The following is an 18,986-nucleotide window of genomic DNA, read 5'->3' as shown; positions in this document are numbered from 1 at the left end:
CGTAAATTGACTCAGACTGACGTGAATTATAATTAATTTTTTCCTTGTGTTAATTAGTTGGGAGTTGTAATAGCTGCGGCCAAATATGTCATTTACGTTTTCTGAAGTTCATGTACATGATCCCACATGGAATATTAGATCTGTTTATTTGTAGAATTTGAGTATTCATTAATTCTCTGAAAATTAGTTTAATTAGACAATGTTAGTTGGCCAACAGAATAATTTATGTTCTAAATTTTAATCCAAATTTTAGATTCTGATTCAGCACTTAACAATACGTGTGATTCTGATGCGGAACTAAGTTTCCATTTGGCCTAAATTCTTTTAGTTTTTATTTTATTTTATCGTTTTCTCTTAGTCATTACTAGATTCGGGTTAATTTTTTTTGAATTAATTATTTGCCTTAATAAGTATACTTGAAAAAGAATAAAAATATAGGTCAAAGTTGAAAATGTTCACAAATTCTGAAAAAGACATATTTCCCAACTTTGATATATTTTTTTATATTTTTCTGTTATTTTCTCATCGAGACGAATAATATAACGTAAAAAATATGACAAAAAATTGAACGAAAAGGTAAATGGAGTAGTAAAAATTAAATACTATTATTAATACAGTAGTTTTTTTTCAAAATTAAAACCAAAGTGCGGTAAAAACCATAAGAAACGCAGGTGAAATTGTGCCTCTCAAATTCACGTGAGACCTTGCGTGTGGAGCCCATGTAAAAAATGGGATGAGTAGCGTAACGATTGGAGGATTGTGTGGTGGGCCATATGGCAGCTGTGATTTTGCTGTGCTGGACCTGCTGGTGCTGGTCTGGAGACAAGAGCACCACCGCCTATTGTGGTCGTGGGGCCCGCACTGCTGTTGTGCCCATTTCCCTGCCTTGAAGGAAAAAAAATCTAAGCAAAAGTCCAAAAAAGAAAGTTACTGTAGAATATAGTACTGTAGTAAATTTCCGGGTTTTTTTTGGGATTTTTTTGTGCTTTTTAGTAATTTTTTTTTCATATTCGTTAGTTTTTCGTCAATTTTTGTGAATTATTATTTCGTCATGAAAAGAGGAGTCTAGAAAGTACAAAATTATGATTAAAACCTAAATTGTTTTTTGAATAAAGACAACAAAATTGACTTATTTTTATCTTCATTCAAAAAATTTAGGTTTCGATCGTAATTTTTTACTTTTAAATTCCTCTCGTTATGAAAAATCAATAATCTACAATAAATTGACGAAAAATCAACAAATTTGAAAAAAAATTGAATAAAGACATTTAGCTTATTTAGCCGAACACCCTACTCCTATTTCCCAGAAGAAAGACTTTCTGGTAAAGTTACTCGTATTTCGTGGTAATAGTACTGTACTCTGTGGTAAACTTTTTCTGGTAGTAGTATATTTTAATGAAAATAGATTTTCGGGTTCTACTTTTGTACGCGGTAGGTGCTCCACTTTACACTGAATGTTACTGCAAAGTGGAGCACCTGCGTATATTTTTTTGAGCGCCAAAATCAGTTTTCTATTTTCATATTCCAAAATGTAATGCATCAAAGACCGGGATAGGAGATTCTTCTCCAATAATCGTATTTTTGTTTCGTTGTTAATTTCAATCCAGTTCGAGGTTGAAAAAATTCTTATATAATTGCCTGTTACAGTTATTAGTATATATGTAAATGTAAATTTTGGAAAATGATTTTGCCATTTTTTTTTTGTTAACGCCACTCTCCTGCAAGTGTATTTTTGCAACAAAAATATACTTACAGGGGAGTGACGTTAATAAAAAATAGAGTGACAAAATCAACAACCTAAATTTTGCGCCAATTTCTGCACAATGGCTAAAATCTATTATTTACTTTCATTTTTGTACAAAATCTCCTATATCATTTTTGTATGATTTTATAACTGAAGAACCTCTCACGTGATGCAAAGCGGGACCAATATGGTTACCGCAAGTTCATTTGATGATCCGAGCTGTTCATTTTGTAAGTCTCGAAATGATAAACGTTTTGTGCTAGAAATCAAGTTCATTGGACACCGGTATCCTTTTGAACAAATCATGTTTGCCAAAGGGTGAATAGACCGATAGACTATGTCCATTTATTTGTTTTCAGACAAATACGGTTAGATCAAGTTTTTACTACTAATCTTAGATAAATTTGAGTTTTGGCATGAACATTAGAGCACATCAAGACCTACTACATAGACGGTTTTGGATTGCGAAATAGGACCATGATGATTCCCGTTTTATATCACTTGAGCGACCACATGAGAAATCATCCTCGAGGATTATATCTCCTCTAGCTCATTGGCCCCCAAGCGAATCAAGTACTCCCTCCATTTCAGTTTGTTTGTCCAATTTCAACATACGTGTCTTTTAAAAAATTGTTTGTATTTCACAATTTATAATGTTTTACATAATTTCGAAAAACATCATATTTAGATCTAATTGAGATCTATCAAACAAGATCCATGTTGCATATAAAAAAATATTATAAATTGAAATATCGAGGCGGTTCCGGGGACCCTTAAAAAAATCCCCCCAAGTTCCTGATTGAATTTTGATGATCCGAGCCGCTCAATGTAATCAGAACGTGATTTTAAAAGTGCGTTGTGGAAATCAGCAAAAAAAATAACCGGAAAGGGCTTTATCCGAATAGTTTTTATTGAATTTTATTAAACAATTCAATAAAAAACTGCTCAAATCAAGCCCTTCCTGGTTAGTTTTTTTGCCAGTTTCTCGCGGGCACCCTTAAAATCACGTTATGAACACATTAAGCGGTTCGGATCATCAAAATTTGATCAGGAACTATGAGATTAAGATTTGGAGGGTTTTTTTAAGGTTCCTCAAAACTGCCCCGTTGAAAATATATAGACAATTTTGTAAGAGGTCCCAAATAGTAAAAATGGACAAACAAATCGGGATGGAGGGGGTTTCATAAACTGTACAAAAAATTTACTGTTTAGTGCACCATTGGAATATATAAGTTAACCATGCAAGCAAACAGACCAAATTAATATCGCCCGATGACTATAATAACAATAATGATGTTCCATGCTTATGAACTGTCATTGTGAGCTATCAAAAAAGACGCAATTTAGATGTGATGCCCTATAATAATCTTTAGAAAAATTCTTACGGAAGGTTAATAGACACCAAAGGGATATGATCGATTAACAATATACATGCGCCATGCATAAATCATAAATGTTGTTGGGACGCGGGGACTGTGTTGTGTGCCAAAACGACGTTGTTTTGATGTTGTGTTGGTGCATGCCTAGCCTTCAGCCAACAAGGGCTCCGTTTGGTGGGTTTTTTCCCTCCCGTTTCAAATTATTGGGAGATGCCGAAACGATTGTGTTTTAATCGGTAGAAAAAAACCCTAAAATCTCTCCCTAATCCCTCATCCACTCCTGCTCCTCCCGCCAAAACCGTTCCTCCTTCTCCCTCATGGACTCCTGTTGCTTCTCCATCTTCGATCCATTCTACCTCTGAAAGATCCTACACTGCCGAATGTCTCCAAAACCGTTCCTCCTTCTCCCTCATCGAAAAGGTATGCCAAAACCGTTCCTCCTTCTCCCTCATCGAAAAGGTATGCCAAAACCGTTCCCCCTTATGTTTTTTAATTTTGTATCTAACTGTTAAAGAAGATTTGGACAAATTTCAGTGGCATCAAGTTCACCAAACTCATTAATTAAATCTTGAATCAGAACTATTTAACGAAATCGTCCATTAAATTAACAGTAGATCGAACTTTTGATCGACGGTCTATTTAAAGCTGGGCGTCAACACAATTGGCGCTCAACACAGTGCACAACACGCATCGCACAACACAGTCCCCGAGTCCTGATTGTTTGCATCTGCCACAGCTAGCCCAATTATGAGGGGACCCAGGGTGGACAGAGAGAGCCGTTGATGATGATCAAGTGTTTGGTGGTTCTCTCTATATTCTATCTCTGTCTAATGAATAAAAGATTCGAAGTTGATACTAAGAAAGTCGGCTTTGCTTGGCCATCAATTCAAGTCTCTCCTTTTTTGTCCAAAAAAAGTTCACAAGGACCATACATATTACTACGTGTTTCTATTAATCTGGAAAGAAAATTAGTTGAAGGGATTATTGATTTTGGACCCACAAATCATAGCCGTTGAGTAGGCCGGGGACTAACAAATACTAATTAGTACGTTGATTAGGTAAAAGTTCAGTGCCTTGGCCATTCATGAAAGCGTAAAATAGAAGCATTAAAACAACATTTGCTTACTTTCTGGTTTTGATTTGATTAATTAAGAACATTTAATCCATTAATCCGGCCACTAATATCACACTGGATGGTGGTTTCAAATCACTGTACATATATATACCTTTATAAGTTGAATATTGAGTCTCTTAAGTAATGACACCACTTAAGTTAGTGCCACTACTTGTAATTAATTATCATTTTGAGATGTAATTAGGATGTCGATCGATCGAGTTCGTACCCAATATTTATTCACCTAACGCACGCTTGTGAGATGATTACAAAAGAAACTCAGACTTGTACGAAATGTCCGATAACTCAATGTACTACATGATCTCTACCAGCTTCATTCATTCGAAATCTCCACGAAACAATTACATCAGCAAATGTCCAAGTTACAAACTTGGGGGCTATATTTTGTCAGGACATAATTGCTCCGATGTAGTAGCATGATTCCTAATATGGCTATCTGAGTTCACCCGTATCCAGGGGTTATTAACCTTTTTAGCCGCCGATTACGGTCCCCTAGAGATTATTTTGTCCCCTTTGGAAGAGGATTAAATTTTTCCACCCAGAAAATTCAAATCTTATTTCCCACCTTTATTCAACGGAAAATTACAAAAATGTCATCCGCTTACTCGCATCCCCGTTATCCCCTTGTTGAAAAATACCCATCCACATCTTTATAAACGAATCACCTGTGGATTATGGAGTTTAACATTTTCGTCTACCATACCTATTTTCTTACCTATTTCTTATGATCCTCACATCTTCTCCAAAATTTGACCCATTGTAGACAGACAGTTGTGGTGAAACACAATACTCTAATCGATTGAAACACAATAACCAAACCTTAATTACTACTACTTCATTTCCAATTGGAACCCAACAAAATCTGATAGACGGGCCAACCAATTTTGGGCCTATAATTAGGGATCTGATTTTGAATCCACAAAACCAGACACCTTGCACCACAATGGCCCGTTCTAGTTGGTCCAGACTTCCGAATCCACGTTGTACTTCGGCTGAATGGTTCTTTGATGTGCCATACAAAGCTGATGGAACCAGGGTACTAGAGTTCGAAACATGGTGCCACCATTTTTGAATTTCCATTTGATCAAAAAAAAAATAAAAAATCCTTGCGCAGTGCTTCAGAAAATATCATCCATATAAGCAGAAGTATTTGTGAGATGGTAGGAATCGTAACTATGCATTAAGGTGGTTTAAACATATTTATCGTAGACTTATAGATAGAGTAGTCAAGAAAAGTCGATAGTAGGGTTTGGATGCAGTGATTTGGACTTATTAAATCTAAGTGACCAAGTTGTCCTGGACAGAACTCAATAAAAAATATTATTCGTATAACCGATCCTAATTGATTGAGACACAATACTCGATTTTAGTTTGGTTTGGTTATTAGCCGATTCCTCGATGCATACTGCTATCCGATTTTTCGGCCGCTACACGGGTAGCACTATTTTTTTTTTCTTTGATCAGGGGTACCACTAATTCATTGTAGTTTTTCTTGTGCAGTGGAAATTGGAGTACAGATGCAGATTTTTTTCCCTACGTATATACCACTCTCAAGAGTCTGGAAGGTGGGTTTGTGCGGTGCCTCAAAAGCATTGCACCTTGTAGTGCTGCATTTGACCGTCTAAAAGTATTTTATACGGTTCAAATTTTTTAAAAAAAATTACTGTAAACTTTTCTCCGATTTTTTTTTAAATTTAAATAATTGATTGTCGAGACAAATAAAAAAATCAAGCACTGCAATTTGCAACGTGCCGAGGGCTGCAGGGTCCCTAGAGTCTCAACAGTAAACACATTGGAGGCAGAAACCGGTTCCATTTCCTTAAAAAAAAAAATGGAGGCAAAATCCAGAAAGCCTCCCTCCTTTTATCTCTTTCCCTCCCTCTCCAAATAGCCCTCACTTTCTCTCTCCGGATTCTGTTTTCATGGCGGATAAGCTCTCTGTCCCTCTACTAACACCCTGCCTTCCAACCCACAAACCCTTCTTTCGAGACCAGCCCCTAACCCACGACACCCCCACACCTCCACTCGCTCTTCCTCTATTACAAGTCATCCGTCGCAAAAAACCCAACCAAAATCCCCAACCCCGGCGCCGCCTCCGCAAGCTCAACGATCCCAACAGAGACAAGCCATGGTCCCACTACCACCTCTCCCCACGAGGTCAGTCAACTCTCCATACCCTCATCGACCCGAGTTTCGAAACCTCTAAACTCGACAAAACTTTGCTCAATTTGTTCAGTTCCCGTATTGGGGATGATGAATCAGAGTTGCCCACTGACACCCTTTCTGCTGATATTCTGGGCATAGTTAAGGGCTTGCGTTTTTACAAGAAATTGGACTTGGCCAAGAGTGTTTTTCACTGGGTTCGGAACCGTAGAGATTGGGGTCTTCTGTTAAATGGGTCGATTGTAAGTGTGATTATCAGTTTTCTTGGCAAAGAGGGCCGGGTTTCTGCCGCGGTTTCTTTGTTTGATAATTTAGAGAAAGATGGTTTTCGTGTTGATGCTTATGTATATACTTCTCTGATTAGTGCTTTTGCTGGGAATAGGAGGTATATAGAGGCTGTGATTGTATTCAAAAGAATGGAGGAAGAGGGTTTTAAGCCTACATTGATTACCTACAATTTGATGTTGAATGTGTATGGGAAAATGTCTATGCCATGGAATAAAATCATGGCGATGTTGGATGACATGAGGAGTTCTGGGGTTGTCCCTGATGCATATACGTACAATACTCTTATAGCTTGTTGTAGACGTGGGTCTCTGTGTGAAGAAGCTGGAAGGATTTTTGAGGAGATGAAGTTAGCCGGAATTACACCTGACAAGGTTACTTATAATGCCTTGTTGGATGTCTATGGGAAGTCTAGGCGTCCTAAGGAAGCCTTGGAGATTTTGCACGAGATGGAGATTAATGGGTTTTGTCCTAGCATTGTGACTTTTAATTCGTTGATATCGGCTTGCACTAGGAATTGCCTATTTGATGAAGCAATGGAGTTAAAAAACAAAATGGTGGAAAAAGGCATTGAGCCAGATGTGTTTACTTATACCACTCTCTTTTCTGGATTTGAGAAGGCTGGGAAGGATGAGTCCGCAATGAGGGTTTTTGAGGAGATGAGAAGTGCCGGTTGTAAACCAAATATCTGTACTTATAATGCTCTTATAAAAATGCATGGAACCAGAGGGAGAATTGCAGAAATGATGAAGGTTTTGGAAGATATCCAGACTTGTGGATGTACCCCAGATACCTCTACGTGGAACACGATTCTGACTGTGTTTGGAAAAAATGGGATGGTTACAGAAGTCACCCGAGTTTTCAAGGAAATGAAGAGAACAGGGTTTGTAGCTGAGAGGGATACTTTTAATACCTTAATCAGCGTTTATGGTCGAAGTGGATCTTTTGACCAAGCCATGGTTGTTTATAAGAGCATGTTAGATGCAGGATTTACTCCAGATATTTCCAGCTATAATGCTGCTTTAGTTGCATTGGCTAGGGGAGGGCACTGGGAACAGTCTGAGAAGCTACTCGGTGAGATGAAGGATCGTCAGTGCAAACCTAATGAGTTAACATACAGTTCTTTGCTTCATTCTTATGCCAATGGGAAGGCAATTGAACAAATGCACGCTCTAGCGGAGGAGATATACTCTGGTGCAATAGGTAATAGTGGTCTACTATTGAAGACCCTTGTTCTGGTTTATAGCAAGAATAACCTTTTGATGGAAGCAGAACGAGCTTTCTTGGAATTGAGAAGAAAGGGTTCTGGTCTTGATATAACTACTCTGAATGCCATGGTTTCGCTATACGGTAAGAGGGGGATGATTTCCAAAGCCAATGAGATAATGAAATTCATGTGTGAAAACGGATTTACTCCTACCTTGGCCACTTACAATAGCTTGATGTACATGTACAGTCGGTCTGGGAATTTCGAGAAATCCGAAGAAATTCTGAGGGATATATTGGCAAAAGGAGTCAAGCCTGATGTAATTTCATACAACACTCTGATTTTTGCTTATACCAGAAATGGAGGAATGAGAGAAGCATCACGTGTGTTGAAAGAAATGACGGAAGCTGGTGTTGTTCCAAATGTGATCACTTATAATACTTTTGTCGCGAGTTGTGCTGCAGAGGTTATGTTTGTTGAGGCAATTGATGTGATTCGACACATGATCAAACAGGGCTGTAAACCAGACAACCGTACTTACAACTCCATTGTTGATGGGTATTGTAAGCTCTATCGCCATGACAAGGCAAAAGCGTTTGTGAATGACCTTTGCATGCTTGATCCACATGTTTCTAAGGATGAAGAACACAGGTTGTCAGAGCGTGTAGAGAAATAGTTATAGAAGATCCCTCCACATTAAAGTGGAATGCTTTCTGGCCTCTGAAGCTTGTAGACGTGCTCTTCTTTCGTTACACACCCTCTGCCAGTCATGAATTCTAGCTTGTTAATGGTAAGAAATGTGATTTAGTTGCACATGTTCTTTATTTGATCTTGAGAATTTTTCTAGCAGGTTATTACTAGCTTGTGGATATAAGAGTCTTGGTGTTATAGTACAGCTGAAATAAGAAATGCAAGGTAGTCGAATCACAGTGACTGCAAAGATTAGCTGTTAACCTTCACAGAAAGCACATGAGAAACTGATTTTTTACCGACATAGGGTGGCCGTCACTTCATTAAGCACATGCAAAGTGTGTTTAGTCTTATGTTCTCTTGTTTGTGTGATTGCTTTTGGTAGATCGAATTGTGCTTTTCTTGGTTAACTTGTTAGCTTTCACACCTCAGCATTAGTGTGCAATTTCGGTGCAGTAATAGACATTTTTCCGTTGCACAACTTGCTTTCTCAGTTTTTTGGTGTCTCTGATTGTTGTTACTCTGTCAAATGCGGGTATGGAGTATTGTTAGTCTAAAGATTAAACATCCCTAGATCATTCCATCCCGGTGAAGGCATATCGATATGGTGTCATTACTGTTGAAAACCTTCTTAGAAAGGAAGATTATTGATAATTCTGTATGCCTTTTATGTTTTCTGGCCACAAAACCGTTGATCACCTTCTTCTCTCTCCCTGGACTAGAAGTTTTTGGCTTGGGAGTGGTGTGCAGTTCAGTCTAACAACTAGCTCAATTTGCTGATTCAGACTCTTGTCCATCTTTGATTATTGCCCTTAAGTTCATCAGGAATGCAGGGAGAGCTGACCTGAAACTACTATAGCCATGGTGTTTTAGTGTACCTTGAAAGATTGCGAAATCAATATTGTTTTGATAATGATAAGAGAGAACCCTCTTCTTCATCTTTTGGGTAAAGAAGAAAAACCTCTTCGGATGTTAATCGATCTTGTTCTGTCTTATTTGTTAAGAGTTGCTGACAGTGGCTTAAAGAAGCGGAACTCTTCTGCCGCGGTTCTTGCCATTCCCCCTTCCGCAATCGATTCTCAGTGCTTAGGAAGTACTTTGGAAATATTTAGTAGCAACGCCCTTTCTGGAGAGGCTAATGGCTCTGAGGGAGGTGGTGCAGTTGGAGGAGAGGGATATATACCCACTCCACAAAATACTTTTAGCTGAGAGCGGCCTAGGAGGTTTTTGAATCAGATTCTCTTAAGATGGTTGTTCACAGGGCAACGGGTTTGAAGGAGTGCTGAGAATGGAAGTTAGTGGGGGGTTGGGTTTAAGCCGGAACTTGCACGAATAACTTGAGTACACAATATGGGGATAGGAAACACGCTAGAGTCATCTAACAACTGAGTTTCAAGACAGTCCAGAACAGTAGGTAATGAAAATAGATTAAAGCTTGGAAAGGGCATCTCTTGCAAGAAGATCCATGCGCTCTCTCTCATTACGTGCTTACTCAGAGGCGATCTTAGCTTCTTGAGGAGGACCTGCAATCTTTTTTTGATTAAAAAAGAAAAGAAAAAGGATTGATCAAAAAAAGGAGGACCTGCAATCATGGATGAGGTTAAAAGCCGTTCGGACAGTTGGTTTGGTTTTAACTCTAGAGACTTCAATTTTTTGCTTTCAGACGACGGTTGGCTTGGTTTTGACTCCAGAGGCTTCAGTTTTTTACATCTGGATGGTAGTTGAATCCGTCTGTACGTGCCGTGACTTGGTTTGACATTTTCAGCGAGTTGCGAACCTATTTTGGTAAGGAGTTTTGGCAAAGTCTCTCTTAGATTGAATATGTTTATTGAGATTCATTATTTGTAAGAGAGAAGTATAAGAGTCTCAGTTAGTGCCTCTATTTTGTGTTTGGTGAGATATTGAGAAGGGGTTGCTGCAGAAACTTTTTTTTTGTAGCTCTCTTGTGCATCCGTTTACCTTTGCTGCTTTGCATTAGTGGAACTGAAGCCATTGCTCGACTGCACGTGGAGTAGGTTTGTACGAAACATAAGCCGAACCACGCAAACTCTTTTCATGTTTGGTTTTGCTTGGTATATTTTTTTTATACTTCACGTCAATATTCATAACCATCGATGTTTGGAGTAGTGTGTGGAGTTTTCGGTGGCTCTCCGCACAACATAAGGACTATGCTGGAGAACATCATTTACGACTTTGTGGATCAGATTGATTTGCATTGATGTCATCAAGTGCAACGTCAACGTTTCAGACGTTTCAATGATGTTGTTTGGAGAAGCAGCGGGAGCCCATGCCGTACAACTCTGGTGTTTTACAAAGAGGTATGTTACTAACCAAACACTTTGCACAAACAAGTACGGACATTTTGGTGAACGACAGCATCTTTTAGTTTTTGCTAATGATGGATATGAACCATACACAGCATAGTGACTCTCTCTGGCTCTATTTGTCATCCATTTTGGTCTTTTATCATCTCCCAAATTAATATGAGCTAATCCATCCTTTATGTACTTTCAAATTAACTGAATTCCTTACCCAATCCGTGTTAAATAGTATATAGCAAAGGGCTTGGGGTATCTCTACCAGTACAGTGACCTACCAGCTATTCATGGCAATGTAAAGCCAAGCAATGGTTACTGGAGCAACGAGTTTCGACAAGTTCATCGCAGTAGATTGTATCGCCCTGCTAATTTTCAATCGTTTTTTAATGTTGAGATTTTGTTATTTTTTTCGGCTGAGAGTTCAACTTCTTCTTCTTCCCATTCATTTGGATCCATTTTGTTTTGCACCTAGGGCTAAAGAAGAAGCAATATAGTCGATGTGGTACTCCCCACATGCGGGTTAAACCTCCTGTTAGTTTAGACAGAAAGTGTGATGATGGTGCACATAAGTCCACAAATCATAGGAATTTATGTGCTGAACTGCTGATAAACAAAGATCAAGAGAGTAATGCGTTGCGTCCATTGACCAAATCACCGGCGGTGTAAGTGAAGTTTGCCCTATTTTTCCTCGTGGAGGCAGGCTGAGGTCAATTCATGGAGTACTTCTTGGGGAGACCTTTTCCACCTCTCCTCAATTAGGTGACACACCAAACTTTCCATGGAAGCAATCACAATAGACAGAGCTACCACGATGACAACCACCTTATTCTAAGTTGTTATTTGACTGGAAAGAAAGAAAGAAAATACTAATGTAAGGACACGAATGGGAGGATCCTTTCATTTGGTTACCATTTCTCTTCTTTGTCCAAAAGAGAGAAGAAAAAAAAAATTCAAATTGTTCACTTACTATTTTTGAAAAAATTATTTTAGTCTCTGCACGATTCTCAATAAGTTTTGCTGAGTAGGTATTTCTAACTCCTATTAACATATAAGATTTGAATTTGAAACGCTAGAGATTTCAAATTACAAAAAGTAAGGAGCGCATCAAATCACTGGCGCGTAAAACACTAAATAATTTTAAATTAAAATTTACAAGTGCATGAGAATTCTCACTTATTCAATTACTTAATTTAGTGGTTATTAATGACAAATGTTTATCTACATAAATCGTACTTATAGTTTGCAAATTTGCCTACTTAACACTTCTAACAAATTAACTTATGGATCTTGATTTGGACATCCCAAAAAAAAAAAAAAAACCGACGCAGAAAAGGACCCCAAAAAAATTTCAATAAAAGACAGATCAGCTCTGAGGTGTATTTTTCTTCAATTATTTCCAACAGTTGGCCTCCTCCTCCTCCTCCTCCTCTCCCTCTCTCTCTCTCTCTCTCTCTCTGTCATCTTCATCTGCAACCACAAACAAGCCAATACCAAAATTCATCCCTCCCTCACCAATCTTCATCTCTCTAATCAAAACCAAAACACAAGACGATGAGCTGGTGGTGGGCTGGTGCGATCGGCGCTGCCAGGGCAAGTACCCTCTCTCTCTCTCTCTCTCTCTCTCTCTCTCTCTCTCTCTCTGTGATTGTGAATTCATTCACGTATATATGAATTGCTACTGACGAAATGAATTATTTGATGAACAGAAAAAATCAGACGAAGACGAAGGGCCACCAAAGTACCAGAGCGTGGCCCTAATAATCGGGGTGACGGGGATCGTCGGAAACAGCCTAGCCGAGATCCTCCCCCTCTCCGACACCCCCGGCGGCCCATGGAAGGTCTACGGCGTCGCCCGCAGCCCCCGTCCCACCTGGAACGCCGACCACCCCATCGACTACATCCAGTGCGACATCTCCGACCCCGACCTCACCCAATCCACCCTCTCCCCTTTAACCGACGTCACTCACCTCTTCTACACTACGTGGACCAACCGATCCAACGAGACCGAAAACTGCCAGGCCAACGGCGCCATGTTGCGAAACGTCCTGAACACGTTGATCCCCAACGCGCCCAATTTGCAACACATCTGTCTCCTAACGGGCCGGAAGCACTACACCGGCCCTTTTGAGCTGGCCGGGAAGGATAAGCTATCATTCCCGGCCCACGATCCTCCGTTTCACGAGGATCTTCCTAGGTTAGATGTTCCCAATTTCTATTACACCCTTGAGGATATTTTATTAGAAGAGGTGGAGAAGAAAGAGGGGTTGACCTATTCGATACATAGGCCTGGTGTTATTTTCGGGTTTTCGCCTCATAGTTTGATGAACATGGTAGGGACTCTGTGTGTTTACGCCGCGATTTGTAAGCACGAGGGGGTGCCGTTGAGGTTCCCCGGGAGTAAGGCGGCATGGGAGGGGTATTCGAATGCGTCTGACGCGGATTTGATCGCAGAGCACCAGATTTGGGCGGCGGTGGATCCATATGCTAAGAATGAGGCGTTTAATTGCAGTAATGGGGATGTGTTCAAGTGGAAGCATTTTTGGAAGGTGTTGGGGGAGCAATTTGGGGTGGAGTGTGGGGAGTTTGAGGAGGGTTTGAAGTTGGAGGATATGATGAAGGGTAAGGAGGGTGTTTGGGAGGAGATTGTGAAGGATAATGGGTTGGTGGAGACTAAGTTGGAGGAGGTTGGGGTGTGGTGGTTTGTTGATCTTATGTTTAGTGGTGAGTGTAAGATGGATAGCATGAACAAGAGCAAAGAGCATGGGTTCTTGGGTTTTAGGAACTCCAAATCGTCCTTCGTTTCTTGGATTGATAAGGTGAAAGCTTACAGAATTGTTCCTTAGAATTGGTTGTCCTTTTGGTATTTCGATTTGTTCCTTAGAATTGGTTATGATTCGGGTATATCTTGGTCATTATTGGTATGGTTGTTATTATGTTGTCGAAAGACGACCAATGTATTTATAAGTTGTAATGGTTAATTTATCATGTTGATGTTATTCTTCTGCTGCTGCTTTAAGATATCGGTGTGCAATTTGCGAACTGTTTGATTGTTCTATAAAGAAGAATCCGTTCTTTCCAGCCAGTTATTGGCATGTTTTTCAGGAGGGTGAACTGACAAGGAAGCTCTTAATGAAAGTAGGGAATTTTGTGTTTGTTTCGAGTCTTTCTTGTGGAGCTGTTGGATGCTTCAATATGCAGGTCATGAATATTGGGATAAAGGGGACACTCATGATAAATCTGTTGACTAAAAATTACTGATTAAAAATATACCTTTCCTAAATTGGCATTATGTTATCAGAATTGGAACCCAATCTTCCCTGCATAAGTTCCACATGATATGCACATGAAGGAGAGAAGCAAAGTGTTATGGAAATATTTAATGGATCATATTAGGTGTAACTATAACGGGTTACAAATTGTTTCAGTCACCTTTGGGAGGACAAATTTTCCAATTCAACCAAGAAGGGCAACTATGTTGCATTTGAAAGATACAAGACCTCAGCAATTATGTACACAATAGAAGGACGAAGTACAACTTTGTTTACACATCCCAACTGTGCATAAAGTAAGAAATGGAAGTACTATGTTGTACTGTAACTGTGATTACAAAGAGCATTGCTTTCCTACTTAATAGCAAGTGATATTTAGGCTGGAATAACTGATCAGTTCCAGTGAATTAACAGTCTTTGAAATTCGTACCATGAACCAGGAACAATTCATACCATGAATCAAAAACCCACTTCAGTTTTCCTTCTATCCATATTAGCAAAAACCAAGTTGGTCACGCGTTCACCATTTCACAGGCCTTTTTCAGCGGTAAAGATTGGAGCTGATTACAGGTTACGAAAACGCCAATGATAGCTTCTTCAGGTTCTAATCCTGAAGAAACAAATACACAGGTTCACGATGTTAACAGAAGTCTAATATATTTGCATAACATGCTACAGAGATCTCCAACTCATTAATGTAGACCATAAACTATGAGGAAATTCCAAATCGAGCCAAAAAAAACAGAATTCTATTTGTCCCTGCTGTCCAGTATCATAGCTCTAATAATTTGATCTAACTACCATTCTATCAATAGGTAACTGCTATAAAATCTCTAGGCTTCTGGGTAACTACCAATCCACCATTCTCTCAGAATGGTGGTTACACATACATTTCCAGCATTAACTAACTGCATAAAACTTGTAGCTGTTTTCTTTTTTGGCTTCAAGAAATAAACTTACGAGATGCTAGGGATACATCAATGTGTCACATCTTAACCACACCCCTCTCACATACACGTGGGTCCCTAGCATTTATTGTGAAATTCCCACACATGCATGTGAGAGAAGTGTGATTGGGGTGTGACACATTGATGTATCCCTAGCATTTCCCGTTTAAAAGAGTATAAACCTAGATACTGCTGGGCATAACGCTGTGTAATGAACCACAAACCCCAAAGTTAATTCTTTACAAAGTAAAAAACGTAAGATATGAAGGATGCAACTTTTTCACCGATTACGTACTTGGTTCCAAATGCAAATTTAGCCTCTCAGAAATAGTCATAGCTTGGAAAGAAGAAGAGCTAGTTGCTTGTCGGACACCTTAACGTCGATGCAAGCACCTAGTGATGCTGCAAGTCTTGCAGCTAATTGATGCTTACACTGGTAGAGAAAAGCAAATAAAAGAGGTCAAAACAGAAAAGTGCAAATACTTCGGTCATTTGGCAGAACTACAGAAGTATCACAAAACTGAAGAAATCAACACGAGTTTTTCCATTTCACAGAAGTAGTAATGAACAAGCAAGGGTGACAAACTTACACAAAGCTGTTCTCCTCTATTTACAATGTCGTAGAAAAAGGAATAACAAGCACAATAGTGCTCTGCGAAACAGAAGTATTCCTCCTTCGTCCGAGATTCACCCATAACCTAATCAGGGCAAATAAATGGAACCAGTGTCACAATTCCTCACAAATGAAAGAAGAAAATACAATTTATAACTGTATTTGGGGAGTAGAGTTGATGTATGGATTGGATTTGTCGGGACTGATGGGGCTCGAAATTGCAACTTCTGCCTTGACAGGGGGTGCTCTGACCAATAGAACTTACTCAATAAGACAACAAAACAAACAAAGAATTGAGTTCTTTTATATTATCTGCATCTTCAGCTAAGGGTTCTATTCAAACAAATACAGAACCTGTATGGATGGTTTTGTGTCTATTGCTGTAGAAAAGCTAATGAACTCTGAGAATATTTTTGGCATTGGGATTAAGGGCATCATACTTCGAGGTAACTTTTTTTTTCCTGATAATAAAAGGAAAATGATTTCCAGTCGAGATAAAGTTAGGACTTAAAGAATTAGAAGAGAGAGAGAGAGAATCCAGGCTAAATCCTATTTTGCACAAATTTCCTAATCCCATTTCTATTCCTGCCTTTTGTAGTTAGTTGGCCCAAATGCCTCAATTTGCAATCAAATTTCTCAATGATTTTTCCTACATTTTATAAATTTAATTTAGGTTCAAAACACTCAAATGCACATATTTTTCATGTTTCTACATGATCAGTTGCTCAGAATTTAGGGCATCCATCAGGTACAAATCTACGAAAGTTGGTCGAAGATATTTACAAAATGACGGGGATACGTTGAATTAACCTGAAATATGGAGCGCCCACTAGGTTCACCAGAAATCCTCTTCACACCTCGTTGATCCACTATCCTAGTTGCCCGCTCAAAGTTCTTAGCGAACAAAAAATGCAAGCTGCATGAAGAATAACACAATCAATTAAGATTACAGTGATGTTCGTGTGCGTATATATACATGTATGTAGAGGTATCAACACTGACATTGAGAGCTGGTCGTCGCTTACTATAGGTTTGACAATCAATTTCGACGACCCGAAGCAGATGGACATGAAAACAAGCACGTGTATTAATCAGGAGAGAGAGAGAGAGAGAGAGAGAGAGAGAGAGAGAGAGAGAGAATCCGAGATGAATGAACAAAAAGAAGAAATGGTGGAATGAAAGAACCTGAACGAGTCGATTCAATGTCTCTCCACACTGATTCTGCAACCAAAATACTACGAGAATTCATATTCAGTCCTCGCTTTGATCTGCTTGTTCTCGTTTCAAAACCCTCGGCTGTTTGGTTAGTGAGAAAATTCCGAGGAGGTAGTAAATGAAGGAAAAGGACAATTTGGGAGTTTTGGGTTCCGGGCGGGTACACGTGGCGTGCTCACGTGTGCCCGAGCAACCCATTCAGATAATCTAAAAAGTATGTTGGACGGTCCAATTTGAAACTCTCTCTCTACTCTCACCCTACCACTCTCTCTCATTTTTCTCTCTTCTTTTCACTCTCTAAGAGCATCTCCAATCCATACAAAATAGAGGATGGATGTAACACATTGAGGGGAGATTTTGTAATTTATTCCACTTTTTCTTCACTTTTTGTACTTTTTTGGGAGAATTTTTGAGGAACCCACCGTCCTTTTTAGAGTTTGGAGGAAATTTGTACTCCAAATTTACTTTTGGTCCTCCATTTTTAGAGGACCAAATTTACTTTTGGAGGACCAAACTCTAAAAAGGACGGTGGATCCCTCAAAGATTCTCCCAAAAAGTAGAAAAAGTGAAGAAAAAGTGGAATAAATTACAAAATCTCCCCTCAATGTGTTACATCCATCCTCTATTTTGTATGGATTGGAGATGCTCTTAATCCACCTCTATTTCTCCAAAATAGAGGATGGATGTGACACATTGAGGGGAGATTTTATAATTTATTCTCTTTTTTCTTTACTTTTTGTAATTTTTGGGAGAATTTTTGAGGGACCTACCGTCCTTTTTAGAGTTTGGTCCTCCAAAAGTAAATTTGGTCCTCTAAAAATGGAGGATCAAAAGTAAATTTGGAGTACAAAATTCCTCCAAAACTCTAAAAAGGACGATGAGTCCCTCAAAGATTCTCCCAAAAAGTACAAAAAGTGAAGAAAAAATGGAATAAATTACAAAATATTCCCTCAATGTGTTACATCCATCCTCTATTTTAGAGAAAATGGAGATGGATTGGAGATGCTCTAAATTCAAGCCATTTAAAATCGAAATGAACAGTCCGGATGCACTACTCCGACACCACGTGGTGCCCTCTCGGCACCCAAAAAAATTCTCATGTTGTGGAAGTTGAAACTTGTGGAAAAGAAGAGAAATGATGCAAAAATTTAAAAGAATCCACTCCCGTTTTTTGGTTTTGAGAGAGGAGGAAAAAAAAAAAGAGAGGAGGAAAAAAAAAAAAAGAATTGTGCACAATATAATTTTCCTCTCTTTTATTTTCCATTTTTCTCAAGTGTCAAACACAGCATTGCCTAGCGAAGAGAACTGGACAAGTTTGGAGATTAACGTGCATGGGACAGTTCCGGAATCCCATGGGAACAAGATATGTGTGCGTCCTGTTAATTATATCAACAGTCCACTCCTTATAAGGGCACCCTTACCGTATTACGGTAAGGGCTTTCCCTTTTCTCTCATTTTCCGATCAAATTTCGATGATCCGAGCCGCTCAATGTGTTCAGAACATGATTTTAAGGGTCTAGAGAGAAATCAGCAAAAAAAAAAGACCGGAAAGGGCTTGATTTGAGCAGTTTGAACCGTTAGATAAAATACAAACAAAAACTGCTCAAATCAAGCCCTTTCCGGTCTTTTTTTTTGCTGATTTCTCACGGGTAACCTCAAAATCACGTTCTGAATACATTGAGCGGCTCGGATCATCGCAAATTGGTCAGGAAAGGGACGTCCTTGCCGTAACACGGTAAGGGCGCCCTTATAAGAAGTTTTGTGATTATATCAATGTATAAATCAAAAATGCAAAAGATGAGATCGATCTGACATGAGAATTTGGGCTTGATCAAATTACATTTCTCTCAAATATGACCGACTATTGCTTTCAAGACAAATATGATGATTCGTTCACGTAGTTATTGACGTCCGAGCAATTAAATTTTCCATGGATAATTCACTTGGAGACCTGTAAAATTGAACTGCATACATCATCAAATGAGGTCACTGGTGTAGTGATTATTTCTCATGAGAATCAT

At 39.0% G+C, this 18,986-nt stretch overlaps 3 protein-coding genes across 4 annotated transcripts; 2 read left to right on the top strand and 1 right to left on the bottom strand.

Moving 5' to 3' along the window:
* Nucleotides 1-6,056: 6,056 nt before the first annotated feature.
* On the top strand, nucleotides 6,057-8,904 carry LOC131307201 (pentatricopeptide repeat-containing protein At5g02860). Its single transcript, XM_058333611.1, has one exon. It carries the CDS (start codon nucleotides 6,181-6,183, stop codon nucleotides 8,587-8,589), a length of 2,409 nt encoding a protein of 802 aa, XP_058189594.1. The 5' UTR covers nucleotides 6,057-6,180; the 3' UTR covers nucleotides 8,590-8,904.
* Nucleotides 8,905-12,372: 3,468 nt separating this feature from the next.
* Nucleotides 12,373-13,999, top strand: LOC131307200 ((S)-8-oxocitronellyl enol synthase ISY1-like). Its single transcript, XM_058333610.1, has 2 exons — nucleotides 12,373-12,511; nucleotides 12,628-13,999. Exons 1-2 carry the CDS (start codon nucleotides 12,473-12,475, stop codon nucleotides 13,762-13,764), a joined length of 1,176 nt encoding a protein of 391 aa, XP_058189593.1. The 5' UTR covers nucleotides 12,373-12,472; the 3' UTR covers nucleotides 13,765-13,999.
* A 286-nt stretch (nucleotides 14,000-14,285) lies between these two features.
* On the bottom strand, nucleotides 14,286-17,111 carry LOC131307659 (uncharacterized). Of its 2 annotated transcripts, none has more exons than XM_058334285.1 (6): nucleotides 16,936-17,111; nucleotides 16,753-16,774; nucleotides 16,561-16,666; nucleotides 15,728-15,835; nucleotides 15,433-15,570; nucleotides 14,286-14,800 (listed from the first exon to the last, which is right to left on the bottom strand). In XM_058334285.1, the coding sequence occupies exons 1-5, from the start codon at nucleotides 16,997-16,999 to the stop codon at nucleotides 15,469-15,471; spliced, it is 402 nt and encodes a 133-aa protein (XP_058190268.1). In that variant the 5' UTR covers nucleotides 17,000-17,111; the 3' UTR covers nucleotides 14,286-14,800; nucleotides 15,433-15,468. The 2 variants fall into 2 exon arrangements, with proteins under 2 accessions (XP_058190268.1, XP_058190269.1); XM_058334286.1 differs by having other exon boundaries at nucleotides 15,429-15,570; nucleotides 16,936-17,096.
* Between the last annotated feature and the right edge of the window lie 1,875 nt (nucleotides 17,112-18,986).

The sequence above is a fragment of the Rhododendron vialii genome, chromosome 11a (genome assembly GCF_030253575.1).
Source record: "Rhododendron vialii isolate Sample 1 chromosome 11a, ASM3025357v1".
Classification (NCBI taxonomy): Eukaryota; Viridiplantae; Streptophyta; class Magnoliopsida; order Ericales; family Ericaceae; genus Rhododendron; species Rhododendron vialii.
Note: the sequence above shows the minus strand (reverse complement) of the source record. Positions and strands in the feature narration are given on the sequence as shown.

What these genes read in the sequence shown, in the direction of transcription:
- LOC131307200 (XM_058333610.1), top strand. Translation starts at nt 12,473, where the DNA reads ATGAGCTGGTGGTGGGCTGGTGCGATCGGCGCTGCCAGG. An exon ending in GTGCGATCGGCGCTGCCAGG is followed by an intron (nt 12,512 to 12,627) that starts GCAAGTACCCTC and finishes TTTGATGAACAG; the next exon opens with AAAAAATCAGACGAAGACGA.
- LOC131307201 (XM_058333611.1), top strand. Translation starts at nt 6,181, where the DNA reads ATGGCGGATAAGCTCTCTGTCCCTCTACTAACACCCTGCCTTCCAACC.
- LOC131307659 (XM_058334285.1), bottom strand. Translation starts at nt 16,999, where the DNA reads ATGAATTCTCGTAGTATTTTGGTTGCAGAATCAGTGTGGAGAGACATT. An exon ending in AGCGACGACCAGCTCTCAAT is followed by an intron (nt 16,667 to 16,752) that starts GTCAGTGTTGAT and finishes TTCTTCATGCAG; the next exon opens with CTTGCATTTTTTGTTCGCTA. An exon ending in GTGGGCGCTCCATATTTCAG is followed by an intron (nt 15,836 to 16,560) that starts GTTAATTCAACG and finishes TGCCCTGATTAG; the next exon opens with GTTATGGGTGAATCTCGGAC.